The sequence below is a fragment of the Hydractinia symbiolongicarpus genome, chromosome 8 (assembly GCF_029227915.1).
Source record: "Hydractinia symbiolongicarpus strain clone_291-10 chromosome 8, HSymV2.1, whole genome shotgun sequence".
Taxonomy (NCBI): domain Eukaryota; kingdom Metazoa; phylum Cnidaria; class Hydrozoa; order Anthoathecata; family Hydractiniidae; genus Hydractinia; species Hydractinia symbiolongicarpus.
The window spans coordinates 10,508,715-10,532,896 of record NC_079882.1 but is presented as its reverse complement, the minus strand read 5'-3'; the positions used below and the strand labels follow the sequence as shown (position 1 = coordinate 10,532,896).

General features: G+C 33.1%; 2 protein-coding genes across 2 annotated transcripts in view; one reads left to right on the top strand and one right to left on the bottom strand.

The window, feature by feature from the left end:
* Nucleotides 1-1,167: 1,167 nt before the first annotated feature.
* Nucleotides 1,168-14,604, bottom strand: LOC130654936 (uncharacterized). The gene is made up of 8 exons (XM_057457591.1): nt 14,477-14,604; nt 6,720-6,839; nt 5,537-5,665; nt 3,885-3,932; nt 2,956-3,014; nt 2,810-2,878; nt 2,555-2,710; nt 1,168-2,446 (listed from the first exon to the last, which is right to left on the bottom strand). The coding sequence occupies exons 1-8, from the start codon at nt 14,480-14,482 to the stop codon at nt 1,933-1,935; spliced, it is 1,101 nt and encodes a 366-aa protein (XP_057313574.1). The 5' UTR covers nt 14,483-14,604; the 3' UTR covers nt 1,168-1,932.
* Nucleotides 14,605-19,262: 4,658 nt separating this feature from the next.
* LOC130655710 (uncharacterized) overlaps nt 19,263-24,182 on the top strand; it is a 74,682-nt gene continuing 69,762 nt past the window's right edge. Inside the window, exon 1 of the mRNA XM_057458491.1 lies at nt 19,263-19,335. Coding sequence (XP_057314474.1) covers nt 19,288-19,335 — 48 coding nt within the window. The 5' untranslated portion in view covers nt 19,263-19,287. The remainder of the gene's footprint in view (nt 19,336-24,182) is intronic.

Here is a 24,182-nt window from a genome sequence, read left to right as displayed (position 1 = left end):
TAGGACAAGTCAAAACATGTAAAAGTTTAAGTAAATCTACGGTTTTTGTAATAGAATTATCGGCTCTTCTTCTAATAAAACTTAGTGAAATTACATATTCTAGTGATTTTCTTGGTGAAATTTACAAGGTAAAATTAGTTGTAAATGAAAATAAAAAGTTACTCTTTCCATTAAACAACAAAGTTAGGTACCCAAAGAACTGTGGAACAAATGTAATAGACAACAGAATGACTAAAACATGATTTCAAAACCCGTTAGCTTTTTATTCCAAAATGAGCTGTTTTTGTCGTTACAAAATGCGACAGGTATTCCAAAATGAGCCATTTATTACAAAACGCTGCACAAGTGTGCGCTTAATGATATGTCTAAATTTACATTTAAGCAAATAATTCTTGTTTGCAGCGTGTTTTGACCAACTATGGTGGCCGTAAAATGACGTATGCGCATTTACGGTTTGCCATGCGAAGGTTTAGCAAGCGTTATACGCTGCCCCATGCTAATATGAGAATATTTCAATGTCATTCTAAAATTATTCACAGGAAAATCCAAGGTAATTCAGCAGTCGCTACTTGCCGCTACTATTTTTGGCTCGCATCAGACAGCAAGCACTACATTATAGACTATTATTAGTTGGTGACACGTGGATATATGCACTGACCCGTTCTCTTATATATCGCATATAACATTTACTGTGTCTATAGCACGGCTAGAAGATTGCGCAGAGACGGACAACCGAAAATTTTTGATATAGACTGACTGTTTATCCGTAAAAAAATTTGGTCTTTAAATTCCACAAAAATACGCCCGTCGTAGCAAATTTTTTTTAGCAAATTTATTTAAAAAAAATAAAACAGTAAAGTTTTTATAACTTTGAATGGTAACAACAAAAGGTCATGTCGCAGGGAACTGCTAATGAGTTGTGAAAAAGCGTGTTTTTATGGGATTTTCTTATACTAATTTGGTAGGAAAATACTGATTAAACCTCTGTTCTGTTAAAGAATTTTGACATGCTCGATACCGTTTATGCAAACTTAACTGGAGATCGAAATGCCATGTCAAGTTAGTATATGGAGAGACTTTCTTGTTAGTTATGAATAATTCGTTGGTAGATGTTCCAGAGGTCATTAATGTTTCATTAAAAGTGGATATCAATTAAAAAGACAAATACTTAATAAATTATATATTTTTATAATAACACAGAAACCTATAACAGCTTCTTAACATTTTCATTTACTACCAGTGCCCCTACAAAAAGAAGGCTGGTGTTGGTCAAACTTTAAAAACATGAAGCACAAAGAATAAAGTTCACAACAACGACCGTAACATTCTCTATATATCTGATTACAATCTCCAAACTCATTCCCGGGATATTTTGTATATTTTTGACATCAAGACGGTGGTAATACCGATGTCAAAAATGATTGAACCTGGGGATGAGTTTGTATATTTTTATTCTCGAATCTGTTTTTCGACTCCTTGTTAGTTTTGAGATAGACAGAGTCCATTGCAATCATATCAGTGCATTCTGCAGATGTTTGCGTGACACACAAAAATAAAAAAAAACATTGCTTTAAATGAATGCAAAAAAGAATAAAAACATAAGCGGGAAGCTGCGGTTTCGTTTCAAGGTTCATTGTCTGAGTTACCTAGCACATGGACTAATTCTAAAGTTGCCAAACTTTGGAGAAAAAATTCTGATACGAGCAGAACTCTAGGCAAATTGCTGTTTTGTTGTTTCTACCCTCCGAATTGAAGTAGATAAAGTAAAAAATTGTCTAATCAACAGCAAAGAGGACTCATAATGAAATGGAGCATTTAATTTTGAAAATTTCATGTTTGTCATCACAAGCTCATACTATTTAGAAATAGCTAATATTTACAAAATAAAAAACAGCATAAACAAAGATTATCTACATTTCGTGTTTAAAGAACCTATCTTACTGCCGCACTTCCTGGTCTACGAACATATTGTCCAGCATTATCAAAGAATACATCATCCCCAGGACCTTCCGATGATGTGTATTGTTGTTTCTCGTAAAAGCGAGTTTCCAGTTGGCGATATTTTACATGGGGCGAGTTATCATAAATCATAGTTTGACAGCTTCCGTCCTGCAAGCTTTCGGGAGCTTTAACGGTAGGTTTGTTTCTTGTGAATTGCAGTTCTCCATCAGCAGACGCTGGCCTTTCTTTCCTAAACTTTATTTCATCATCTGGAGAAGCTGATCTTCGAACAAGATGATTTTCTCGAAAAGATGGTGTCATAGTTTCATCATCTTCTACATTGACATCAAAATCTGATAATGAGCTCTGTGTCGACATGCTATCATTTATTGATTGATAAGTTGAGAAAAACTCCTGTCCGTTTTTCATGTCCTGATTATTTATTTCCATATCATTCTCCATATCATTGTGACACTCGCTTGTATTTTTAGAACGGTTAAAAAAACTAAAATAAAAGAAATCCCATGTTAACAGTGCATTAAATTCGCATACCTGTTTAGCTGCAGGTCATACCTGTTTGGCTGCAGGTAACAAACAATATTTAATGTCTTACCAAAGTAAACAGATTCCAGTCTGCGTGGCTCTGCTTATTTGAGAAATGCATTTCGGCTGAAATTTTGCACGTGAGTTTTCGTCATCATTTAGTGATGTTGAAAGTTCTTCGTTGTGTTGCTTTTGTTTCAACGCAAAAAGCTCATCAACCAACATTCTAAATTTGAATAGTATAAATCGTTTAGTATCGAGGAAAGGAAAGCAGTGTTGTAATATTACAGTCTAAATACATAATTAAGAATAAAGTTTGCGTTACCTAACTTTATCTTCCAACTCAGTTACTTTATCTTTCAAGAGATTCTTTTCCTGGTCTCTTTGCTTCAATCTAACGTTATAAAAAAGAGTTTGTAACTTATGAAGAGGTAAATTAAAAATTTGTTAGAGAGCAAACGAGATATTTACCTTGCCTCCAGTGAATCTACATATTCTTTTTTTCGTCTCCGACTTTCTTGAGCTGATATCTACAATGAAAGCATTTTTAACGTAAATCATTGGCACACTGAATGTCAGTAGGCAAACTTTGTTTTGGCAACACCATTTTGAATCCTCAAAAAAGATGTTAACATGAAAAAAGGGAATATATCATGGAAGAAAACCTTGCCATAGAAGCTCTTAAGATAAGTTCGTTATTTTAGAACAACTTTTAGATATACTTTCGTCAGAAGACTATGAAGCTCAAACAAAAGTTAAGGAATGGTGCTTTTCTTCCAATTTACTTGTTGCCTTCAGACATATAGCCAGACATATAGACATCCATATTCAATGCTAACAAACAACTTGAATTTATGTATTTATGCTGAAGTCGTCATTTCTGTTTTGATTTTTAAGGAAAGGGAATAGCTAAATCACCAGTCTCTTATCCAACTATATCATTGGCTACCATATTCTTTGGTTTTTCATAATTTTGGTCCGCAAAATATCACATTACCACATAAATTCAATCAATAGGGAGTTTTTTTAATTCCTATTTAACTGAAATTTAAAAAATAACCTTTTTTATCACAACGTACAAAATTTGTGGCTTAATAAACTAGACCTGTATTAGCAAGTTACAAAATAAATTTCAAATGTAATCAAATTTTTAGGTTATTAACTTTATTTGATTGTAGTTATTGTTGTGATTTGTGGATGTTTGTCAAAAGTAGTTTACAAGCTAATCATGATGTTTGCAACATTAAGTATTGCTGTTTCTCCACAGATATAAAAAAGCTGAAAAAATTCTGGAGATGAACTTGTCAATTTTGTTGTTTCTGTTTTGGTTGGTTGTTGCTTTATTTGTTGTTGTTCCTATTGTTGTTGTTTTTGTTGTTGTAATTACTGTGACTAATTACCTTGTTCTTCATTCTCCTTCTTGCTTTTTTCATTTCTTCTGCATCCAACTAAAATACAATAAGCGTACAGGAGTTACAAGTGCTGTGTTTTTGGTGCATGACCTCTCGTATTTCCAGCTAATCATGAAAGCTTGCTGAAAAGTTTGCCGACGTCATCACAGTGTTTCAAACACTAAAGTCGGTAGAAAAAGTGCAAATTTTAGAATTTTTTTAACGTTTATGTGGTTAATCTTTATAACCAAATATAATGACATCACATAGGCATTTCTAACCACGTCCTTCCCAAATTTTATTAAATAGTTCCACCTTTAAATACAGCATTTCAACTAGGACTTACTCCTAAAGAGCGTTGATTTTATTACAAGCTCGTGAGCTTGTTACAAGCTCGTGAGCTTGTATTAAAACGCAAATGTGTCCTACAAGAATGGAAATTTTTGCCTCTCTGAGCACCGACACGGGAGTTGTCGTGTGTTCGAATCTCAACTTGGTAACTATTTTTCCTTTTTTTTTTCCTTTTTCTTTTTTAAAAAGATAAGAAAAGGGTTCAAAAGCCTTATTTAACTAACTGGTAAAGTAAAGGTGTTTGCACCAAACTTTTCAAAAGTGAATGTAGGCAGAATTAACTGAATTACTGAATTTAGCAAATTTTAGGTGGGGTTTGTGGTCTTTCTTCTTCCTGGGTTCACCAAAGACGGACCCATCGAAAATTAAAATATCGAGGAATTTTCCGTTCAAGAAGATCTCACAAATCAATTTTGAAATATAACTGCGTAGTATTATTGCGTATCTGAATAGTAAAATATGTCGTGCCTAACTTCGTAACAAAAATCACAATTTGATAGACAGCTTTTTGTAAACTTTATTCGCGAGGTTGTTTGCGTATATCATACGTCTTGTTATGATGTCAATTGGGACCATATACAAACTGTTGCTGAAAATGCCTGAAAAATTAAATTCTTGTTGAGAATTTTGAATAAATCACTTGTTTTCTGTGAAAAGTTGTGATAAGCAATAAAAAATTCTCGAATAAAAAAGGCATTCTTTAGACGCGTACTCTTGTGATGTTTTCTTGGATACAAATTTACTGGTATTTTTCTCGTTGCAAGAAAATCAAAACAATATTCTTCTTCTAATTTTAATCACATCAGTTTTATTTAGAAAAACAAATTTAAATGAGTGCAATTACTATTTTTATCTCTCACAAATAACTTGCATTATATGAAGGAGAATCCCTCTTTTCTTAATGTGGGTATTAATAATGATGACATGTTGACTCTCTAATTGGTGATCGGAACTTCCTCTTTTAAAACAATTTTAAATCTCATATTACACGTCAACATGCTCTTTGAGCTACATTTCGGACACCTCAGATGATTAAAAGAAGGCATCCAAAAAGAACCCATGACTTAAATGAAATGTGCAAAAATGTTTGTTCTAGCTGGTCGAACTTTATTACTAGAGTTGTTTGCGTGCGAGAGGTAACTACTGGCAATTAAGGTTAGCAACAAACCGTCAATAGAAAGGCTTGGCTAACGTGGGTTTTATATATTCCCTTGCAAGTCTGTGATTAAAACTACGCATGATTTTTATGTAGCTTCATTGAGAGAAATCCAGAGGTACCCCTTTAAGATATATTTAGGAATTAGACTTACTTGATTATAAGAACCAAATTGATATTCTGTGTCTGCTCCCATCTCAGAACTGCTGGAGTAAGTTGAATTACGCAGGGGAACCATGGTGACAGCGTCCTCAGTTTCGTATGCTATTTGTGTCACTGGTGGCTAAAATAGAAACAGTTTTTAAGATTAATACTTAAAGCTCCAAACTTTAGTCGGAATTTTTATCCGCATGCTACCTTTTTGTTCAGTCATGCTTTTTGCACATGATTCTAAAAACTGCCAAAACAGACATGCTCTAATAGTGACAGCCGTGACTTAACAACGGAAATTCATTATATCGCCAACTAAAAAATGTTCAATTAGCTACTTTTTCAATACGACAAATAACACCGCAGCAAGTCTGTATTCTTATTAGATACCAATAAAATATACATTGTCATTACGCTGCGCTGTTGTCGTTAAACTTGTAACGAACATTGTACAGAGTTCAGTGACGTCACCAATCAACTTTATCAACGTCACTGACCGACTCCTTCTCTTCTTCATGTCAATAATTATGTTATCAGTCTTTCTAACAGTTTTGTATCTGCCATTGTACAACAGTAGGCACTTTCACTGTGTAATCAACTTTCAGTTTAGATCAGCAATCGTACGCAACTTAGTTTTTAAGCCTACTTTCTAGGATTAGTTCCTAGACCTCCTATTGGGATGCGAAAACGTTTGTAAGCTATAACACGATAAAAGCAAAGAATGGAGTATGTTTTTTTCCTTTGAACAAATCCATACTGCAGAAGGGAGTTGCATCGTTGTGTAAATATTTATTATTAGAGCGCATGCGTGAGAAACGTTTTTCGTGTAAACTGTCTTAACTTATCTTAAAATAGATGTACTGGCTGCCTCGTACTTCTAATTATATCATTTTTATGTAAGTAATAGAAGGAAATAGAAATTGAGGAAAGGTAAAATTTAGGAGAAAAATTTGCCTGCTGACATATATGTAGTTAATGCAAATTACCCGTCTTACTGATTAATTATACAGATTAATATGCTGAAATAAATTCAATGACATTTTAACAATAGCGTAAGCGGAACTTGGATGTACTCTCATTAATGCTGATTATAATGACAATATAATAACCGACATGGCTAATTAGATGCAATTCTACGCGGAACTTGAACGCATAGCTAGCATGTTAAACTAAGCAACGTTCCTTACATAATTGTTGATAAGGTATTCGCTTATTGTAATCCCAGATGACGATAGACACTGTTTTTCTTCTGCTTCGGTTAATCTTTTGCCTTCCCAAGTGCGATTTCTGTTTTGGTGATCGATGGCCTGCAAGAGAGAAAATATATACAGTTATAAAAAAAATTAATTACCCCATGGCCTCTTATGGTTTCATAGCTAAAACCTCAGCAAGAGACTAGTGTGTCCGAAAGCTTGCCACGTATGCACATTCTAACCATTACAGTTTTCAAAGCAAATGTTATGTTTCAGACAATCAGATATAGCATAAAAGTGGGACGTCTGCTTAATGGAAAATATTTTTTTTAGCACTGTTACATATTCTTTGCGTCACCACCCTAAAAATAAACATACTGCATTTTTTTTCTTTTAATATTCGGAGTCTTGTTTATGTATGATGTCAAACATTGTCACTATAAACAACGTAGGTGCAGCTATTTTTAAATCATCGCATTATAACGTTGGCGTTGTTTGGTTAATCAAGTTTGTATTTGAAGTCCGTACTGGTTAACGAGGCTTGGCACGCACCTGTTACTAGGTGTGTGAATCACACATTCTCACTGGAAAGTTACTCAAAGATTAAAAATGCAAGTTTTCAGTGAGAATTAGTAAACGAGGAATTGCATTTGATCCACCTGTTTCTTCTTTAAAAATAAAAATAATAAAATAATAACAAAAAAATAAAAAAAAAAAAAAATGCTTATTTTGATATGATTTTTCAGTACAAAGAAAGTTTTTTTTTGAGAGAACAAAAATAGTATAGCAAGCAGGATAATTATAGTTTACGACTCCCTTTTCGAAACCGAAACTTTCTCAGTATGTCATCCCCTTGTTATTCATTGAAAGCCTTTTCATTCGTCACTTGCATTTGACGAGATCGTGTGTTGGTGATGGCTGATTTCTTGAAAATGTAAACAAACAAGTTGTGTGGAAGTATAATGAATAATTAAGAGTAATAAAAATGGATATAGAAATAAGTTTCAGATGACCAACAAGCTGAAAGTCTGAAAGGAAACTAACCTGACGTTTTAAGTTACAACATAAACGTTTCTATCGATAAACACTCGATACGTAAATGGTAAAAAAAATCGATTTCATCGATAAATAGAACATTGGATATAAAGAACTTTGCAACTTGTAATGCATGTTTTTCAACATTGAGTCCCACGTCATCATCATAGCGTATGTTTGGCAATAAGGTCGTTAGGTCGTGACCATAGAACTGCTACTTGTACAAAAATATACGATATCGTTGCTGGTAACATTTAACGACTGATATTCAAAGTCCTATATATTGATATTACATAAAATGTAAATAAAGAGGGACAACTGGGGAAGGGCTTGTTAGCTGAATATATATTTTGTTTTATTACTTTTGTTTTTTATTTCTTTTATATAACTTTTATATATATGTTTACAACGTGTTAGTTTATTTACATGTTGATGTAGATTTTTTTAATATGTGATCATTGAAATGCTGATAATATTGTCCCCGTGAATGACCCCGATAAGACCGAAAGAAAAAATCCTTTTTTATTTTTATTTTGGTCCAGTAAACTTATTTTGATTGAATAGCGTTTCTTCCTGACTGTAAAGAAATTTTACAAGAAAACAACTTGTAAACAAGAAAACGAAGAAACCACCCTTCGTTAGGTTTCTTACAAAGAAAAGAAAAGAAAAACAAGTCAAGTCAAGTCAACAAGTGGTTATGTGTATTTTACTTAGGACAGGCTAGCTTCATGACTGAAAACCCGAAACTAGATTGAGTGTGAGAGTGTACGTGATAATAAAATATTATAGCCTGACTACTTGCTACTTTACAAGTAGCCTGGATTCACCACCCTGTTTTCCTTTCTGAATCGTTGTTAAAATATTCATATTTGTTTGTGCTAATAATTTTTTAATTAAAATTTATGGATCACAAATGCATGGATATTCGAGAAGATCATATACATATATATCAACCCATAAATCGAATATTATAATCGAATTTAGTATATATGTACGTCTCGGTTTTCTATGAACTTTGTTATATTCAAACTAACGTAACTCGTAGTTGCAGCTATATCTTTTGTCCGATTTTTATTTATTTATTTATTGCTTTGTTCCGAAATAAGCAAGACATATTTTATATAGTCATCGAAAACCAATCACGATGGTGAAAAACTAACTAACAGTTACACAAATCGTTAATGTTTTTAGTTGAGTTTTAAAAATATTTCAAGCATTTATATATGAAAAAATATTGTCAAAACCTGGTTATCGGATGAGTATCTTGGATTGTCATATGTTCAGAGATAGTTTTTGAGTTCTAAGCATTTTGTGTGTGTGTCTTTTGATCCGAAGCAGTACAGAAAGTTTTCAAGGAAAAAAAAATATATGTACCTTAGTCCTGCTCAGAGCTGAGGAAACATAGCAGTAAAAAAATGATACTATGATTTTAAAAGGAATCGCTGATCAAAAAAAAATCGTAAGTCAATGTTTTGTGGAAGTCTAGTATTAACGGTTCTTAGACACCAGCTTCAAATTACATCTTTTAAAATACAGAATATAATATATAAAAAAAAACCCGGAGCAAACTTCACCAAATTAAATTTAACAAAAATTTCGTCATGAAATGTTAACTTTTGCTTAAAATCGAACAAGCTTGTCACAAAGACCTATTCATTTTTTAAACTTTTTTATACAAAAACAGAGAACTCCTAGTAAAATGACTAACCAATCACAAAAAAGTATTTATTTTCGTCTCTGATTTTGTAACTATTGAAATTAAAAATATTTTTTGCTTTTTTTTTATTTTATAAATTCGTTTGCCAAAAATAATAAAGAAAAAAAAGGAAAGGAAGCAGAGTAAGGGAATAACTTAACTCCATAAAAAAATGAAATTTTGTTAAATTATAATGATATTTCCAAGTAAAAAACATTTTTTCTCACCGTACCACTCCTCTTGTGATCCTGCACGCTTCGTGTGGTGATGCTGACTGAACAACTACTTAATTAGAAGACAACAACACTATTTATATGTGACGTGCAAAACGAATGTCAAAAGAATGTTTAAATAAATGATTATTTAATGAGCATGGCAATAATAAACAAAATACAATGCGATGAAAATTTTTGCTGCAAACGCAATCTCACAGGGGGAAAAACAAATTATTTTTTACACCTTGTTTCCGATTATTTTTCGGACGTAGCACTCTTTACCCGTTTAGTTAATTGCGTAAAAAAAAATAACCCATAGTAGACGATTGTGTTTCGTAACGCAAGGTTGTTGGGAGGGTGTATTTTTTATGATAAAAATTGTCCTATTATACGCCGTTCACTGGTTGTCTTTAACAAGTCTCTTTTTATGTTGGGAGTCATCTTAGTAAGAAAAAAACTCCAGCTATCCCTATACAATCTTTTAATATAAAGTTAATTATCTTTACGTAAAAGAAAAAAAAATGTCGACAACATTATTATGCGGTGGTGACGTGTCAGCGTCACTAAAGTTAAAACATCACCACAACACTAAAACACGTCAAATATATTAAAAACACGTCATTGTGCTCACGCTGCTTTTTTTAAAAAATATGTCGACGACATTTTTCGTTTATGACGTGTGTCAGCGTCACTGAAGTTAAAATTTCCCTAAAGACGTATTAAAAACACGTCAAATATGACGTGTATAAAAACACGTCATTGTACTCGTGTTGCGATTTAACACGGGGGTGTAGCAGAATTTTTTAATTTTTAACAAAATTGACGTTACATGCTGTTACATTGCACTGTAATTACAATGCTGACATCATCTTCATAATATAACATTTACACTTCTTTTTACTGCCACACATTTGGTTCCTCTTTCGTGATTATGGAAACAGCTTGAAAGTGACATTTTCTTCCGCATTTTCATCTTACTTATCATCCCACATGTGTGGTAACATCAGACAAACGAGACGGGAAAATTTAACGCATCAACAAGGAAACAAGATATAAGAGTCTGACTGAGGAAGTCTTTGCACATGACACGTGGCGCAGCGTGTAAACACGCATGCAATTATGCGCCGTATGTTTCAAAAAAATATTGATCGATTTGCTTTACTTTTTTTCAGTGGATGGATTTGGGTTAAATAATAAAAAAATTCGGACAGTTAGGAAATCAATCAAGCAACGTATAACGGATATTACAAAGTCAATATTTTCTGCTTTATTTTTGTTTTTATAAAAGAGCACATTTAATTGTGCCCTTAACCGCATGTGCCCTTTATTGGAGGGGTCAAATATGTGAAAGTTAATAAAAAGACTATTTAAGTTTAAATTGGCTTATTATCCCTAGCTATTTAAAACCCGGGATATTTTTTTTTCTTATTTCAACCCTACTATTTATTTATTGCTTTTGGCCCTTAATCCTGGGTGGGTGCATAAATTGCCCGCGGTCCACAAGTACTTTCTTTTTAAGTATATTTAACTATATTTCAATAGTTCGAGATTGATATTTAGCACAGTTGTAGAATGTCTTAACACAAACTTGTTCCAAGTTAAAAACATAATTTGATGGCGTCATAGAGAATAGAAACCTCTCAAAAATGGGCTATTTTCCCAATTTTAAAATGTACTATACTTTAACGTGTTACGATGCTATAATCTAGGTTCTTTTTAGACTTACGGAATGAATAGCAGAAAATTAGTTTTATATAAAAAAGTAATTTTATTTTAATAACGTAATTTCTGCAAAGAAGTTTGTTATTATAAAGAAGGTAAAAAGACTTTTTTTCAAAAATATTTCTCATGTTACATATATGTAGAATATGGCATCTATTTAGTCATAGGATTCAGGCTGATCCTTCAATTATCTAAACCCTATCCAGGTTGGTGGTTGGGGCGTAACCCCGGAATCTGCATCTTCTAATTGAAATACCAGGATTCCACTTGAAACTTACAGTAGCTACGCTTTTTATCTTATATCTTTGCACTTTTTGATTTTATTAGCACTAAAGTTGTTATTTTCTTTAACCCATTTCACGAACTTAAATAGAAATATGCTTATTTTGGCCCTATATTATAGCTACAAGAGCAACAAGTTAAAAGTCTTAGGTTCCTTAGCAAAAAGTAGAACAAATTACCTAATTTCTCTTCATTAAGTGGGATGAAAGTTACGGTCAAGCCCTTCTATAGCCGAGCCTTCTAAGAATAGCGTTCTCAAAATAATTATTGTCTTCAAATCTAAATAAAATCCAAACAGAATATCATATTGCTTTAAAAACTTCAGTTTTGTCTTGATAATTTGATGTTCTATCTAAATAACCCTATTTGTAGAGCATAGAACAATTATAAAATTTTGGATGACATCATAATTATTATAATTTATGAAAAGTGTCTTCAAGGTAATTTTTTTTCACGTGGGAGAATATCACGTGATGAAAACCCAAGTGGGCAAAAAAGTCGCTGGCTCTGCATAAATTATTTTGACTGCGTGGAAAAATTTGTACAAAAATTTCTGTTATCTGGTCCAAGTAATAAACACATTCTCATTTAAACCCTTTTTTACAATACTTTAACTTGCCCCGAAAAGTTACCTTGCGTTTCGAAAATTTCTTTTGTTCATATAATAAAAAGAGGTTAATATCTTAAACGATACACTTTTATTTATAAATAAATAAGTGTTTATTATTTTCTGGTTTAGCGTGGTTAACGTTTTGCGCATGTAAATAACTCTAGCCGACTTTAACAGGTTATTTATCATTGCAGCATTATGCGGCAAATTTCGTTAATTGGCGAGTTTTTTGACAAAATGTTAAAAATAGTTTTTCAGAAGAAACAAGAAGCCCTGGGGGCTCTAAGAATTCCCGCGCGCTACTAAAATATTTGATGAAAACCTGCTAATTCGTTGTGTTATTGTGCCAAACATTCGAAGGGGTTTGGTGCATGAACCTCTGAAGATAAAGCACACCAGTGACATTATATCTTACGACAAACGCAAACAAAACGAAACGTGTCATAGTAAACTCACATTTTAAAAGAAATTGCTAACAAAAAATACAGCCTATCATTCATGGTTGAAAGTCTTGCGATTGAAACGTTTATGGTCTTAAATGGCATTAGTTGACAGAAAATCAAAATTTTGATGTGACCATCATTTTCAGCATACTTTTTTTATTTACTGTGTCAATTTTTGTCGAAAATAAAGCAGTTCTAATTTTTGGACCAATTTTGGCCTAAAATGACATTTAGGTGACAAAAATCAAAATTATTATGTCACCATTATGTTCAGCATACTTTTTTTGTTAACTGTGCCAAATTTTGTCGAAAACAAATACTAATTTTGGCCTGAAGCGTCAACACTAGACTTCCCAGTAGTTAAAGAGCTTGGGTACGAAGTTTACATCTGTGACGGACCAACGTGAAATCCCGGGGTCGATTTTTTCTCAAAAAATGCTCCGAAAGAAAAAAACGACGGTTTTAAAGAATTTCCTACGCCTTCGGGCGCGGAAATTCAAAAATCGTGTTTTAATTTCGTGTTATTTTCAAGATATAAAAATTTTGCGAATTTTGCGAGTGTTTTCTCTAAATTTCGCGGTAAGCAAGCAAATTTTTAACAAAAAACAGAGAATTCTTATGTTGCATCTTAACTGAATCAGTTCTTTTATACCTCCATGACTGATTACACATCAAATTTTCAAAACATTTGGCTAATATTTACTTACGGATTGCATTTGAGCAATTTGAGCTTTAGCACATCAACGGCTGGTAATTTAGAAAGGGTTATCTGTTAGGCTCAACAAAAAATTGACAAAAAATGTTATTAGGAGATTTGTTGTTGTTTTTCCTAAAGATGAACGCTTTCTTGTGAAAACCATGAAGAATGAAATGAAATAACGAAGTCTCCAATACAAGCTTTATAAGTAAAACGAGGCTAAAATTTCATGAAATTTTAAGTAAAAAGCCAGCCTCAGATTAACAAGTTAAAATTAAACTTTGAACAAACAATAACAACAAATTAATCATAGGTTTCAGTAGTATCTTCACATACATGGTTCAACATAGGATAAAAATAGTTCAAACTCATTCCTTTGGCTATGTTATAGTCTTAGCAGGAGAGAAAAAAGTCTATTATAAGCGTGTTAAAAAGGTCCTGGAAACAAGGTTGGAGATAATTAATTACTTTACTTGAGATATTTAAGCAACAGCTGAGCAATAAACGAAGCTGAGCATCGTGGTTTGACCGAAAAAAGAATATCAAACAATCTCGTCCCCAGGGCTATATTTAGACGAAACTTCTTCAAGTTCTGTCGAAATATAAAAAAGACTTAAAACTCCTGGGAACGAGGTTGCATTGCATGCCAATGACGACGCCACATTTTTTGATCAGCTTTCCACTGATGATTATAATTTTTTTACGTTAACACAAATGGTTATTAACCAATCAACTGTCAGAAATGAAAATGTCTCATATTGTGATTCCTTTGGGACCAGGAATTTCTACAGTCCAAATGAGGGTTGGTCATATAAATCTCGCCCAACTCATAACATTGAATATGAACGAACGATGAACGGTAAACAAACCAAAGATGATGATTACGCCAATGAGAAAGGTAACGGACATTCCATATTAATCCACCACAGTGAGAGTGGCGTAACTCAAAATAATGTCTGACTGATCCCACATATGTATAAATACATACAATTCTTAGTTATAAAAAGTGCAAAAGAGAATTAAAACGACAACAAAAAAAACGGTTCGTTACCTCCATCTTGAAATTCTGTTTGTGACAAAGTGGTTTTTTCTCACTGGCTTAACTTTGGATAAGGTCTTAAAAAATCAGTTTCTTTTATTCGGCGCGCTTACCAACAAAAATCATACAGAAGCAAAACAATATATTGTTACGAATAATTTTTGTTAGAGTTGGCTGCTTACGTGTATTGAAATAATACCGAAAGTGATGTAAGAGTTGGCAGCGCTGTTGTTACAATGCAGTTTTCTGTATGAAATCATAAGCATGGTTATTCAAAATAAATATTTCTAAAAATCGTCTGTATTTAGGTAATTTCGCAGAATTAATTGATACAGTTAACTTTCTCTAAATCGAATTTCAAGGGGGACAAACTTCATTCAAATTAAAAAGAAATTCAAATTACGAGAAGTTTCAAAGCCTTGTCCCCTTGGCTCTTTTTCTCTTTCTGCCAATCTCGGACGGCTTTTAAGCCTTACGAGGTCAAAAGGAGAAAAAGAGCCCTGGTGACGAGGTTGGAGAAGTCTCTTTAATTCGAATTTCAATCTCGTTATGAAAAAGAGGCTGATTTAAAAAAAAACATTTTAAACGGCGTTTATTATAAAAAAGGTTAAGAACGAATTATTTCACAATGTGCCTGCAATTGAAAGATGCGTTTCAGATGCGTTTTTGTGACAAATTGGAAGACTACTTAAAAGTTGACGATTTCAGTGGACCAGAACATAATTTTAGTCAGATGCTAAATAAAAGGCGAAAAACGGCATTATTTTATCTTTTCTTGTATGTATGTATGTCTATTTGATGTGTCAAAATCATGGTTTTGGTCAAATATCCTTTTTTAAAGATATTATTAAGGTTTGTGGAAAGTTTATCATTTCTTGAACATGATATTAGGAATCCTGTCAAGAAAGTTTTTCTAGTAAAATGACCGTCCACAATTTTAAAATTTTTTTACTAGTGGGACGTTTTCATTTGTTTCAAAGTAAAAAGCTTTAAAATCTTCACAAGACCAAAAGAAGAGAAAACGTTAAATTTTAGGGGGAAATCTTAACAAGATCCAACAAGATACAGGGGCTGGATAAACTATCTCGCATGTCAATGTCAATTACACATCACTGCAACAATATTATTTTTAATTTATTAACAGGATCATTTCACAAAACCTAAAAATTGATTTACAGCTGTTCCTTGCGTGAGGGATATGATGCATGGCTATGATACTTACTGAAATGCGTGCTCCTTGGAACTGCAAAACGTATTGCTAGTGGGCCTAAGAAACTTGATATGTTTTCAACAGAATTAAAATTAACTGCACAGATTCATACAACTATCTCGGTGCCTGTATCGACCAATACCTTAACCTTGGAACGAACTTTGATGTTAAGCTGAAAAAAGCCACATCTAAACTTTACCTTCTGAAAAGTTTAAGACAGTTATTAACACCAGAAGCTACTGTTGCAATCTACGCGAGCATAATTTTATCAGCATTAAGATATAACTGTATTGTCCAATTGAACTTGACATCGACTCAGAAAGAAAAACTGAAAAATTTCGAAACACTAGCGGATAAAATCATGAGGATAAAAACGGTTTCCATACAAAATGACTTATATAAATATGCAATCAAGCTTGTAAGAAAATGCATTGAAGGAAACGTTCGAATTTTCAAGATTATTTTAAAGTAAACCTTCATAGAAAAACGATAAGAAACAAAGATATTCTACTTGTTTTGCCTAAGGTCAGGCTGGAGTTTGCAATGTCAGGCTTTTTTGCCATGGGAGCAAAGCTTTATAACTTGTTACCTGGAGAGATCCGATTAGCGGAAAAGGACTTCAACAAGAAACTTAAATATTTTGAAGTCTAAACATTTTTTTATTTATCAATATTTTTATAATGTGTAGATTTAATATTTTAACTATATCCACATATTTAGGTTTTTATTTTTATTTAAGGGGATGATGATGATGATGATGATGATGATGATGATGATGATGATGATGATGATGATGATGATGATGATGATGATGATGATGATGATGATGATGATGATGATGATGATGATGATGATGATGATGATGATGATGATGATGATGATGATGATGATGATGATGATGATGATGATGATGATGATGATGATGATGATGATGATGATGATGATGATGATGATGATGATGATGATGATGATGATGATGTTGATGATGATGATGATGATGATGATGATGATGATGATGATGATGATGATGATGATGATGATGATGATGATGATGATGATGATGATGATGATGATGATGATGATGATGATGATGATGATGATGATGATGATGATGATGATGATGATGATGATGATGATGATGATGATGATGATGATGATGATGATGATGATGATGATGATGATGATGATGATGATGATGATGATGATGATGATGATGATGATGATGATGATGATGATGATGATGATGATGATGATGATGATGATGATGATGATGATGATGATGATGATGATGATGATGATGATGATGATGATGATGATGATGATGATGATGATGATGATGATGATGATGATGATGATGATGATGATGATGATGATGATGATGATGATGATGATGATGATGATGATGATGATGATGATGATGATGATGATGATGATGATGATGATGATGATGATGATGATGATGATGATGATGATGATGATGATGATGATGATGATGATGATGATGATGATGATGATGATGATGATGATGATGATGATGATGATGATGATGATGATGATGATGATGATGATGATGATGATGATGATGATGATGATGATGATGATGGAGTTGCCATTGATCATTATTTTGAAAAAGAAAAGTAATAGACAACTCAGCGCAAAAGTTTATGTTTATTTATTTTCTTGTTTTTAAGCGATAATGATTTTTCTGTTATGATAGGTTTTTTGAAACCACTTCTAAACTAACCTTGTCTCAGCACTTCTTTGTTCCGATGTAAAAAACTATTTAAGGCCCTGGACACTAACCTGGTTTGTTTAAAACCATGCATAATTAAATTCGCATATGAAGAACAATTTTTATAATCTTTTCTCACATTTTGTGAGGTTATACAATGACGCCAAAATCCTAAAATCTTTACCAGTATCGTTGTCTCTATTTCAGAGCGTGTTATGTCGTAAACATGGCAGCCTCGTCCCCAGGACTTTTTGTCTTTTTGACATGAAAAAAGATAAAAAAAACCTTGGGCGAGGGTGGTAAACATGGGTAATAAAATACACAAGTTTCTGAAAAAAACTTCTTTATTTTCTGTCTCAAGTGAAATCAAACAAGAAGCCCTGTGGCTTAAAGACTTCCGCCATTAGCAATAATCTGAAAAAGTACTGAACTTTGAAGAGGACTGGGGGAACAAAATCATTGTATATTCTAAAATTTTAAAATTCAATTTTTGATTATTATTGTAACTGTAAATCATAGCTAACTTAACTTACATAAACTTTATTTCTCTACATAAGAACAATTTTAAAAGAAAAATAATAATCCTGAAAATTGATGAACAATAAGAACAAAATAAAAACAACGGCAAGGGTGAAAATTTATCTATTTTCTCTTTTTCTCCGAAAAACAGCTAGGAAAATATCTTTAAAGGTGACAACATTTTTATTTTTTTTTTACATAATCAGTTAGGAATTATGCCACACTGCACGAGCTTTAACTTTCGATTATAAACTTTAAAATAAAGTAATGTTCATTGGATAATAAAACAATTTGTTGCACCGTTAGGATTCTTATTGGCTTAAAACTCAATTTAGCCTCGTTCTCAGAAAAAAATCTGTCAAAACGAGGATTTAAGCTTTAGCCTGGATAAGTTTTAGGCGTCCAGGCTCTGGGCTGTCTCTATCTATCTCTCTATCTCTCTCTCTATCTTCCCAGACGATATTAAAGATTCCGCCTTCGCCGGCGGAAATCAAAAAACTGGCACGAGTTACAAAGTTCACGGGACTTTAGGTTATGTGATTACCTAAATTAATTTAACAACCCCTTAAAAACTTTTCGTCCCCAGGGCTTGTTATGTTTATCCAAATTATAAAAACCTGGAAACCCTGAGGAGAAAGATACCACTCTACTAGTAAGCTCCTTGTCACTTTATAAGACTTTCATGTAAGTCATTAAATTTGAAAGTTGTACCATTTTGCAGCTGCTTAAAATAAGAATCCGAAAATCTGTTTCTGAATGATAGATTCATTCATGCATAAATGAGTGCGTTTCAGAATTTTTTTTTTACTCCCAAGCACGAAAATAGGTTCTGGAAAAAATTATTTTGTAAAAATAGAATGTGGTAAATAAAGTCAGACAACGTTACATGACAATGGATAAACAATTCATAAGAAGCATTTACTTGATGTTGTAAATTTACGCTTTTTGCCTTTTATTATAAAGTAATGAGAATTTCTTAAATTTATTCTTGAAAGAGCAATAAATAACTAATTTTTGCTTCATGAAAATTACAAAAACGACATTAGTACATTGTTTTGTGAGTAAATTTTCATCTCGTATAGAATTCACAATCAAGGCGTTACTTTCGTTATATTGACCATTCTAAAAGATTCACCCCTGCTGTGAGATTTATTCAAGATGATTTTGCTATTTAACGTATACTCCTAGCTTAGAGACAACGACTTACTAATTTCCTTCGTGTACCATAACAATTAATAATATATCAGACACAAGTTTAAAGACATACATGTTTTAAATTATCAATGCTGCAACCTTGAAACATTTCCATGACAACCACTGATACAAACGATAAATGGGAAATTAGTTTGTTTTTTATTTAAAATGAAAAAAAAAAATGTTGAAATGAAAATGATGTTTTCAAAGTCAACAGTAAGCATTTTTTGTTATTTTTTTGTTGTTGTTGGTTTTTATATACAGTTTGCGCGCGATAGGTGGAACCATGGAGGAAATGGTTTTACTTATCGAATGTTTCACTTGTTCAATTTTTTGAGAAAATGGGTCATTCAGGTTGATTTAAAAACGGAAGAAAGAAAAAAGGGAATATTTGTTGTTATTTTTAAGAACAAGTTGATTTCACATGAAAGGGCTTGGAAAGTTTTCGAGGAGTTTGTATATTTTTTTAAAAATTTTGATTGATTTTTAAAATTTCAAACCCAAGGGCAATAATTACCTAATAGCATAAGACCTCACCTATTCTTTTTCTATAGTATCAAAAACCTTCATGTAACAGATAATCAGCCAAACTAATGCTGTAATATTGGAAAAAGATATGCAGGGAAATTTCATTAAGATGACATTTTTCACCTTTGCTTAAGTCCAGAGGCAAGAAACAAATTAAAGATGGAGATCACACACTAAAAAAACCCAAAAATATCTGCCATAGATAAAAATTCTCTGTTACATAACAAAAGAACTCTGCTCCTCCTAAACTCCGGTAATGCGAAGTGTTTTTGCTATGCATAACATATTCACATAGTTATGTTTAAGCATAATAAATTAAAACATTCCTGAAAAATCTCAATTAAAAACACCATATTTAAAAGCAACCTCGTCCCCAGGGCATCTTGTATATTTTCTGACATCGGAACGGCGATACGAACATAGAAAACAATCAAAGGGCAATATGCGAGCAGTTTTTGTATTGCGTATGAGAGAAATTAAAACAAACTCACCGCACGTATCTGTGACGTAAAACGCCGAGCTCGCTTAGCTCTGCAAGGTTATTTATAAAAACATTGAGACAAATCTCATTAAATTTTATACCCAGAAAAACTGTGCATTTGAGGGTCATGTGATTAGGTCTTCTCCAGGGCCATGTTCGTCTCGCCGTCCTAGTTATAGAAAAGAGGCAACAGGCGCTGGAAACGAGGTTGATTCAAAAGGATATTGAGCAGTTTGACATCTTGTATAGCTACAAACCTTTTTATTCGATTTGCATCAGCGGTTATTTCGAAACTTATCCTTATGACGACCAATATGAATAAATAATAATTAATACATTTAAGTTCTCTATACTCAACTCCTGTGAAAATTAAAATCTTGATAATTTCTGCTTTGTGCGAAGAAGCGACTTAATAACTTTTTATGAAATAAATGAAATAGTTATTTCGGTGGAGCAAAGTTTTGCCTGTTGCAGAAAGTATATCCTATGAAAGTTGAAACCACGGAAGTCACAGTTTTTAGAAAAATAAACGTTTCGTACAGAAAAAAATTATTAACTAAAATTGATTAGAACAAAAAAGAAATTTTGAAGGCTTTGAATCAAAGTAAGAAAATGATTGTGTAGATAGTTCCTAACGTGTATAAAATAAATTTTTTTTAACTCATGGTAATGTTTTTTTGTTTCTTTTATCCGTTGTTGTTGCTAAACACTGGTTCTAATAACATGTCAAGGCCGTAACAGCTTAGGAGGAGGGCGCGGGTAAAGGAGGGCGCGCCTCATTAAAAAATAAATATAGCAAACATATTTAAGAGACTTACAAAAGGATTGCGTTTTTAGTCATTAACATTTCAAAGCTTTACCCTTTTGATTTAGTCCCAACCTGGGTGCTTCACAAAATGGTGACCAAAAAAACGGGACAGTTATCGGCCTGGTGAACAAAAGCAAGCATAAAAACGCGGTAATTTTAAGAGTCTGGATTAAGAAAAACGATAACCCAGGACCTCGACACAACACTACAAAGTAATAAAGTGTCCATCAGCTTTCACATCACATATATTATACCTGGCTATACATAATACACCATTAAAATGAGAGAGGAGGGGGGGGAGGATGCCCTACCTGTGTTACCTTTTATTGATAACATTAAAGGATTAATTCAATGGAACTTACGTTAGCATTTTGGAATGTAAAGAATAAAATAATTTCTAGGTGGTATCTCACGCCCATTTTCAAAAGCTCAATCTTATATTTTTCAATTTTATTTTGAAGAGTTCACTTTACGCCCCATGCTACAAACAAAAATTTAAGCTCCAAAGCGTTAAGTTTTCCTGAAATTAGGCTCATCTTCTTCGATTTTTTGTTGTTGTTGAGGTTTTTGCGGGATTGGCACCCTGTGGAATTATTTTTTTTGATCTAAAACTGTAAAAACGATCTTTCCATTTAGAAGTGCACCGACTAAGTAAACAGTACAACTCATTAAAGAGGTGTATTAACTTTTTTCGGTCTTATTGTCCAATTGGCGCTTCAATGAGTTAATGGATTATTTCGGAGTAAGTAAAATATCAATTAAAATATCAAAAGAATTCTTAATTTGGATATATTTAATCTAATATATGGCCAAAATTTAGATCTTCAGAAACTGGAACTTACAAAAAAACGCTGATGCCAGCAAAATTATTGCCTGCAAACATCATTTAAATGTGAGCGACATTATTTGTACAAAGACTTACAACCAACAGAGGGGTAGTAGGGCATTTCTGCTTGATTCATTCCACAAAGCAGCACATTCATCTCAAGTTCTTTGCCTGTCATTGTTGCTACATTATTTACAATGTCAGCACATTTAACATCAACATGCAGTCTAATAATTAAAAAAATATATGTATACCAGCTATAGCTAGTTACCAATTAAATTTTAGGTTTGGTCTTCGAAATCATGGCAATATCCAGCAAGCAAACTACACGTATTTTTGACTTTTTTTTAATAAGAAACCAAAGAAACATTTAACTAGGAAAAGTTTCTTAAGAACTTTACATTATTGCAACTACACTTGTAAGATTTTTTTAATGTTTTGGAAAGCGACTATTTTGTTTTTTATAAAATGGTTAAAAAACATGTATTGAAAAGAATAAAAGAGTACCACAATTTCCATTTTGATTGAGCAATTCTTATTAGCGTGCAAGTTTATAGTTTTTAACTTGCACGATCAGCTCTTTAACCTCAGATGTTTGATTTGTGCTTAATATAGAAGCATTAGGACATTTTTTGCAACCTGTCCTGTTTTCGTTGAATGGAAATCGGCCTTAAAAGTTATGGTCCTCTAAAATTTACATAAATTCTGTGGAGGGCCGGTTGTCATTTATCTAAAAACGTAAGGAAATCCAGAGTTGGGACAAGCTTGGAAGAGAAGTGTTTTATTCTTGCAACAGAAGATCTTCGAACGTAAAAGAAGTTATTGGAGGAAAGAACAGACTAAGAAGTTACTAGGAAGGAAACTATTTTCATTAAGAAAAAAAGTGGGCTGTAGAAGCCATAACACTTGTTTTTCACTTTTCTGTTGTTATATATATAGCATGCGCCACAAAATATACAATTTCGTACCCAAGCTTTTTTTTGAATTATTTTTGCGAAGGATAAAAAGTGACAACCACTAATCCTAACTGCATCGTAGCAAACACGCGAGTGATACAGGTGGGCAGGTATGTGGCGCCGTAGATTAGTGGTTATAGCTCTCGTACTCTGTGCGGGAGACCGGGGTTTGATTCCTCTTGACGGCGATTCAACATGGGCGAGTGAATGTTACCATAGCCCCGGGTTAACCCAAGCCATGTGAGGGAAATTGGGAAGATGGCACACTGTGTGGGCCGTTGGATGTTGCCGGGAGTTGTCTAGTAGAGCGCGGGCTCTAATTGGGTCTGCGTAGCTCAAAATGAGCATTAAATACTCTAGGACTCTCCATCCACGCCATGGCCCCTCCTGGAAATAATAGACAGGGTATATCCCTCGATATTTGTGAGGCTAGCCATGTAAAATATGCACATCTATCTATCTATCTATCTAGGCAGTTATTAAACAGAAATCTTGTGCACCAACCCCGTTCCCAGGGCATTTTGCCTTTTTGATTAATAATATATTGAACATTTAAGGCAGGTTTCCATACGACGTAAAAACATGCTTGCGCTCGCTGTCCTTATATCAAAAAGAGAAAAAAGTCCTGGGATCGAGGTTGATACTTCTCTTAATTAGCGCGTACTTTTTCCCTGGATCTTTTTAGCTAATGAAATTCTAAGAAATGTTAACAATTTGACTAAATTATTAGAAAAAATTTTTTTTGTACTTTCTAAAACAAGTCATCGCTCTGCTCTGTCACTTTGTGAGCGTTGGATGTTGCAGGGAGTTCTCAAGCATATCAGTAGGGTACAGTTAGTTTCAATATATCTGGCTCGTGTGATGTGCCTAATTTATAACCATATATATCATTTCTTGGCTAAAAAAACAAATTTTTCAAACGGAATGCAGTCTTTGCAGCTATTTTTCATTTGGAAAAACCTTGCCATTAAATACACTAAGGATCTTTTTTAGGCAATTTTGTTGTCTTACGTCTTCTTTGCCGTGCTCTTCCCTTTCGTTTGGTATTAATCCGTGTACCAACGATGTTGTTACCAAGTCAGACCATAATTACATAAAAAAATAAAAAATTAAAATTATTGTTAAGAGAGTCAGTCTTTAGTGTTCTTTTATATCCCGCCCCTAACCACGTAATATATAACGGCTCAGGAGACCAAGAGACCCTGGGGACGAGGATGCCCGTGTCATCCCCAGTCCTGAACATGGAAAGGTAACCGGGGAGGAGTTTATGTTGCTGGCTGCGTTCCGGGAAATGTGAATTTGACGCACGTGGATGTTGTGTTCTTTTTGAACTTTAAAAAGCTTCTCATTCTCAAGATATTCACATTTGGCTAGCTAGATGTTTAGAAAATAAGTGGACGGTGTTTTACAGTTAGGAGTTTACAACAACTTTTAAAGGAAAAGTTTGTCAAAAAATATAAACAA

Coding starts and splice junctions, on each gene's coding strand:
- LOC130654936 (XM_057457591.1), bottom strand. Junction 5,666..6,719: donor AATACCTTATCAACAATTAT/GTAAGGAACGTT, acceptor TTTCTATTTTAG/CCACCAGTGACACAAATAGC. Junction 2,711..2,809: donor GAGTTGGAAGATAAAGTTAG/GTAACGCAAACT, acceptor ATTCAAATTTAG/AATGTTGGTTGATGAGCTTT.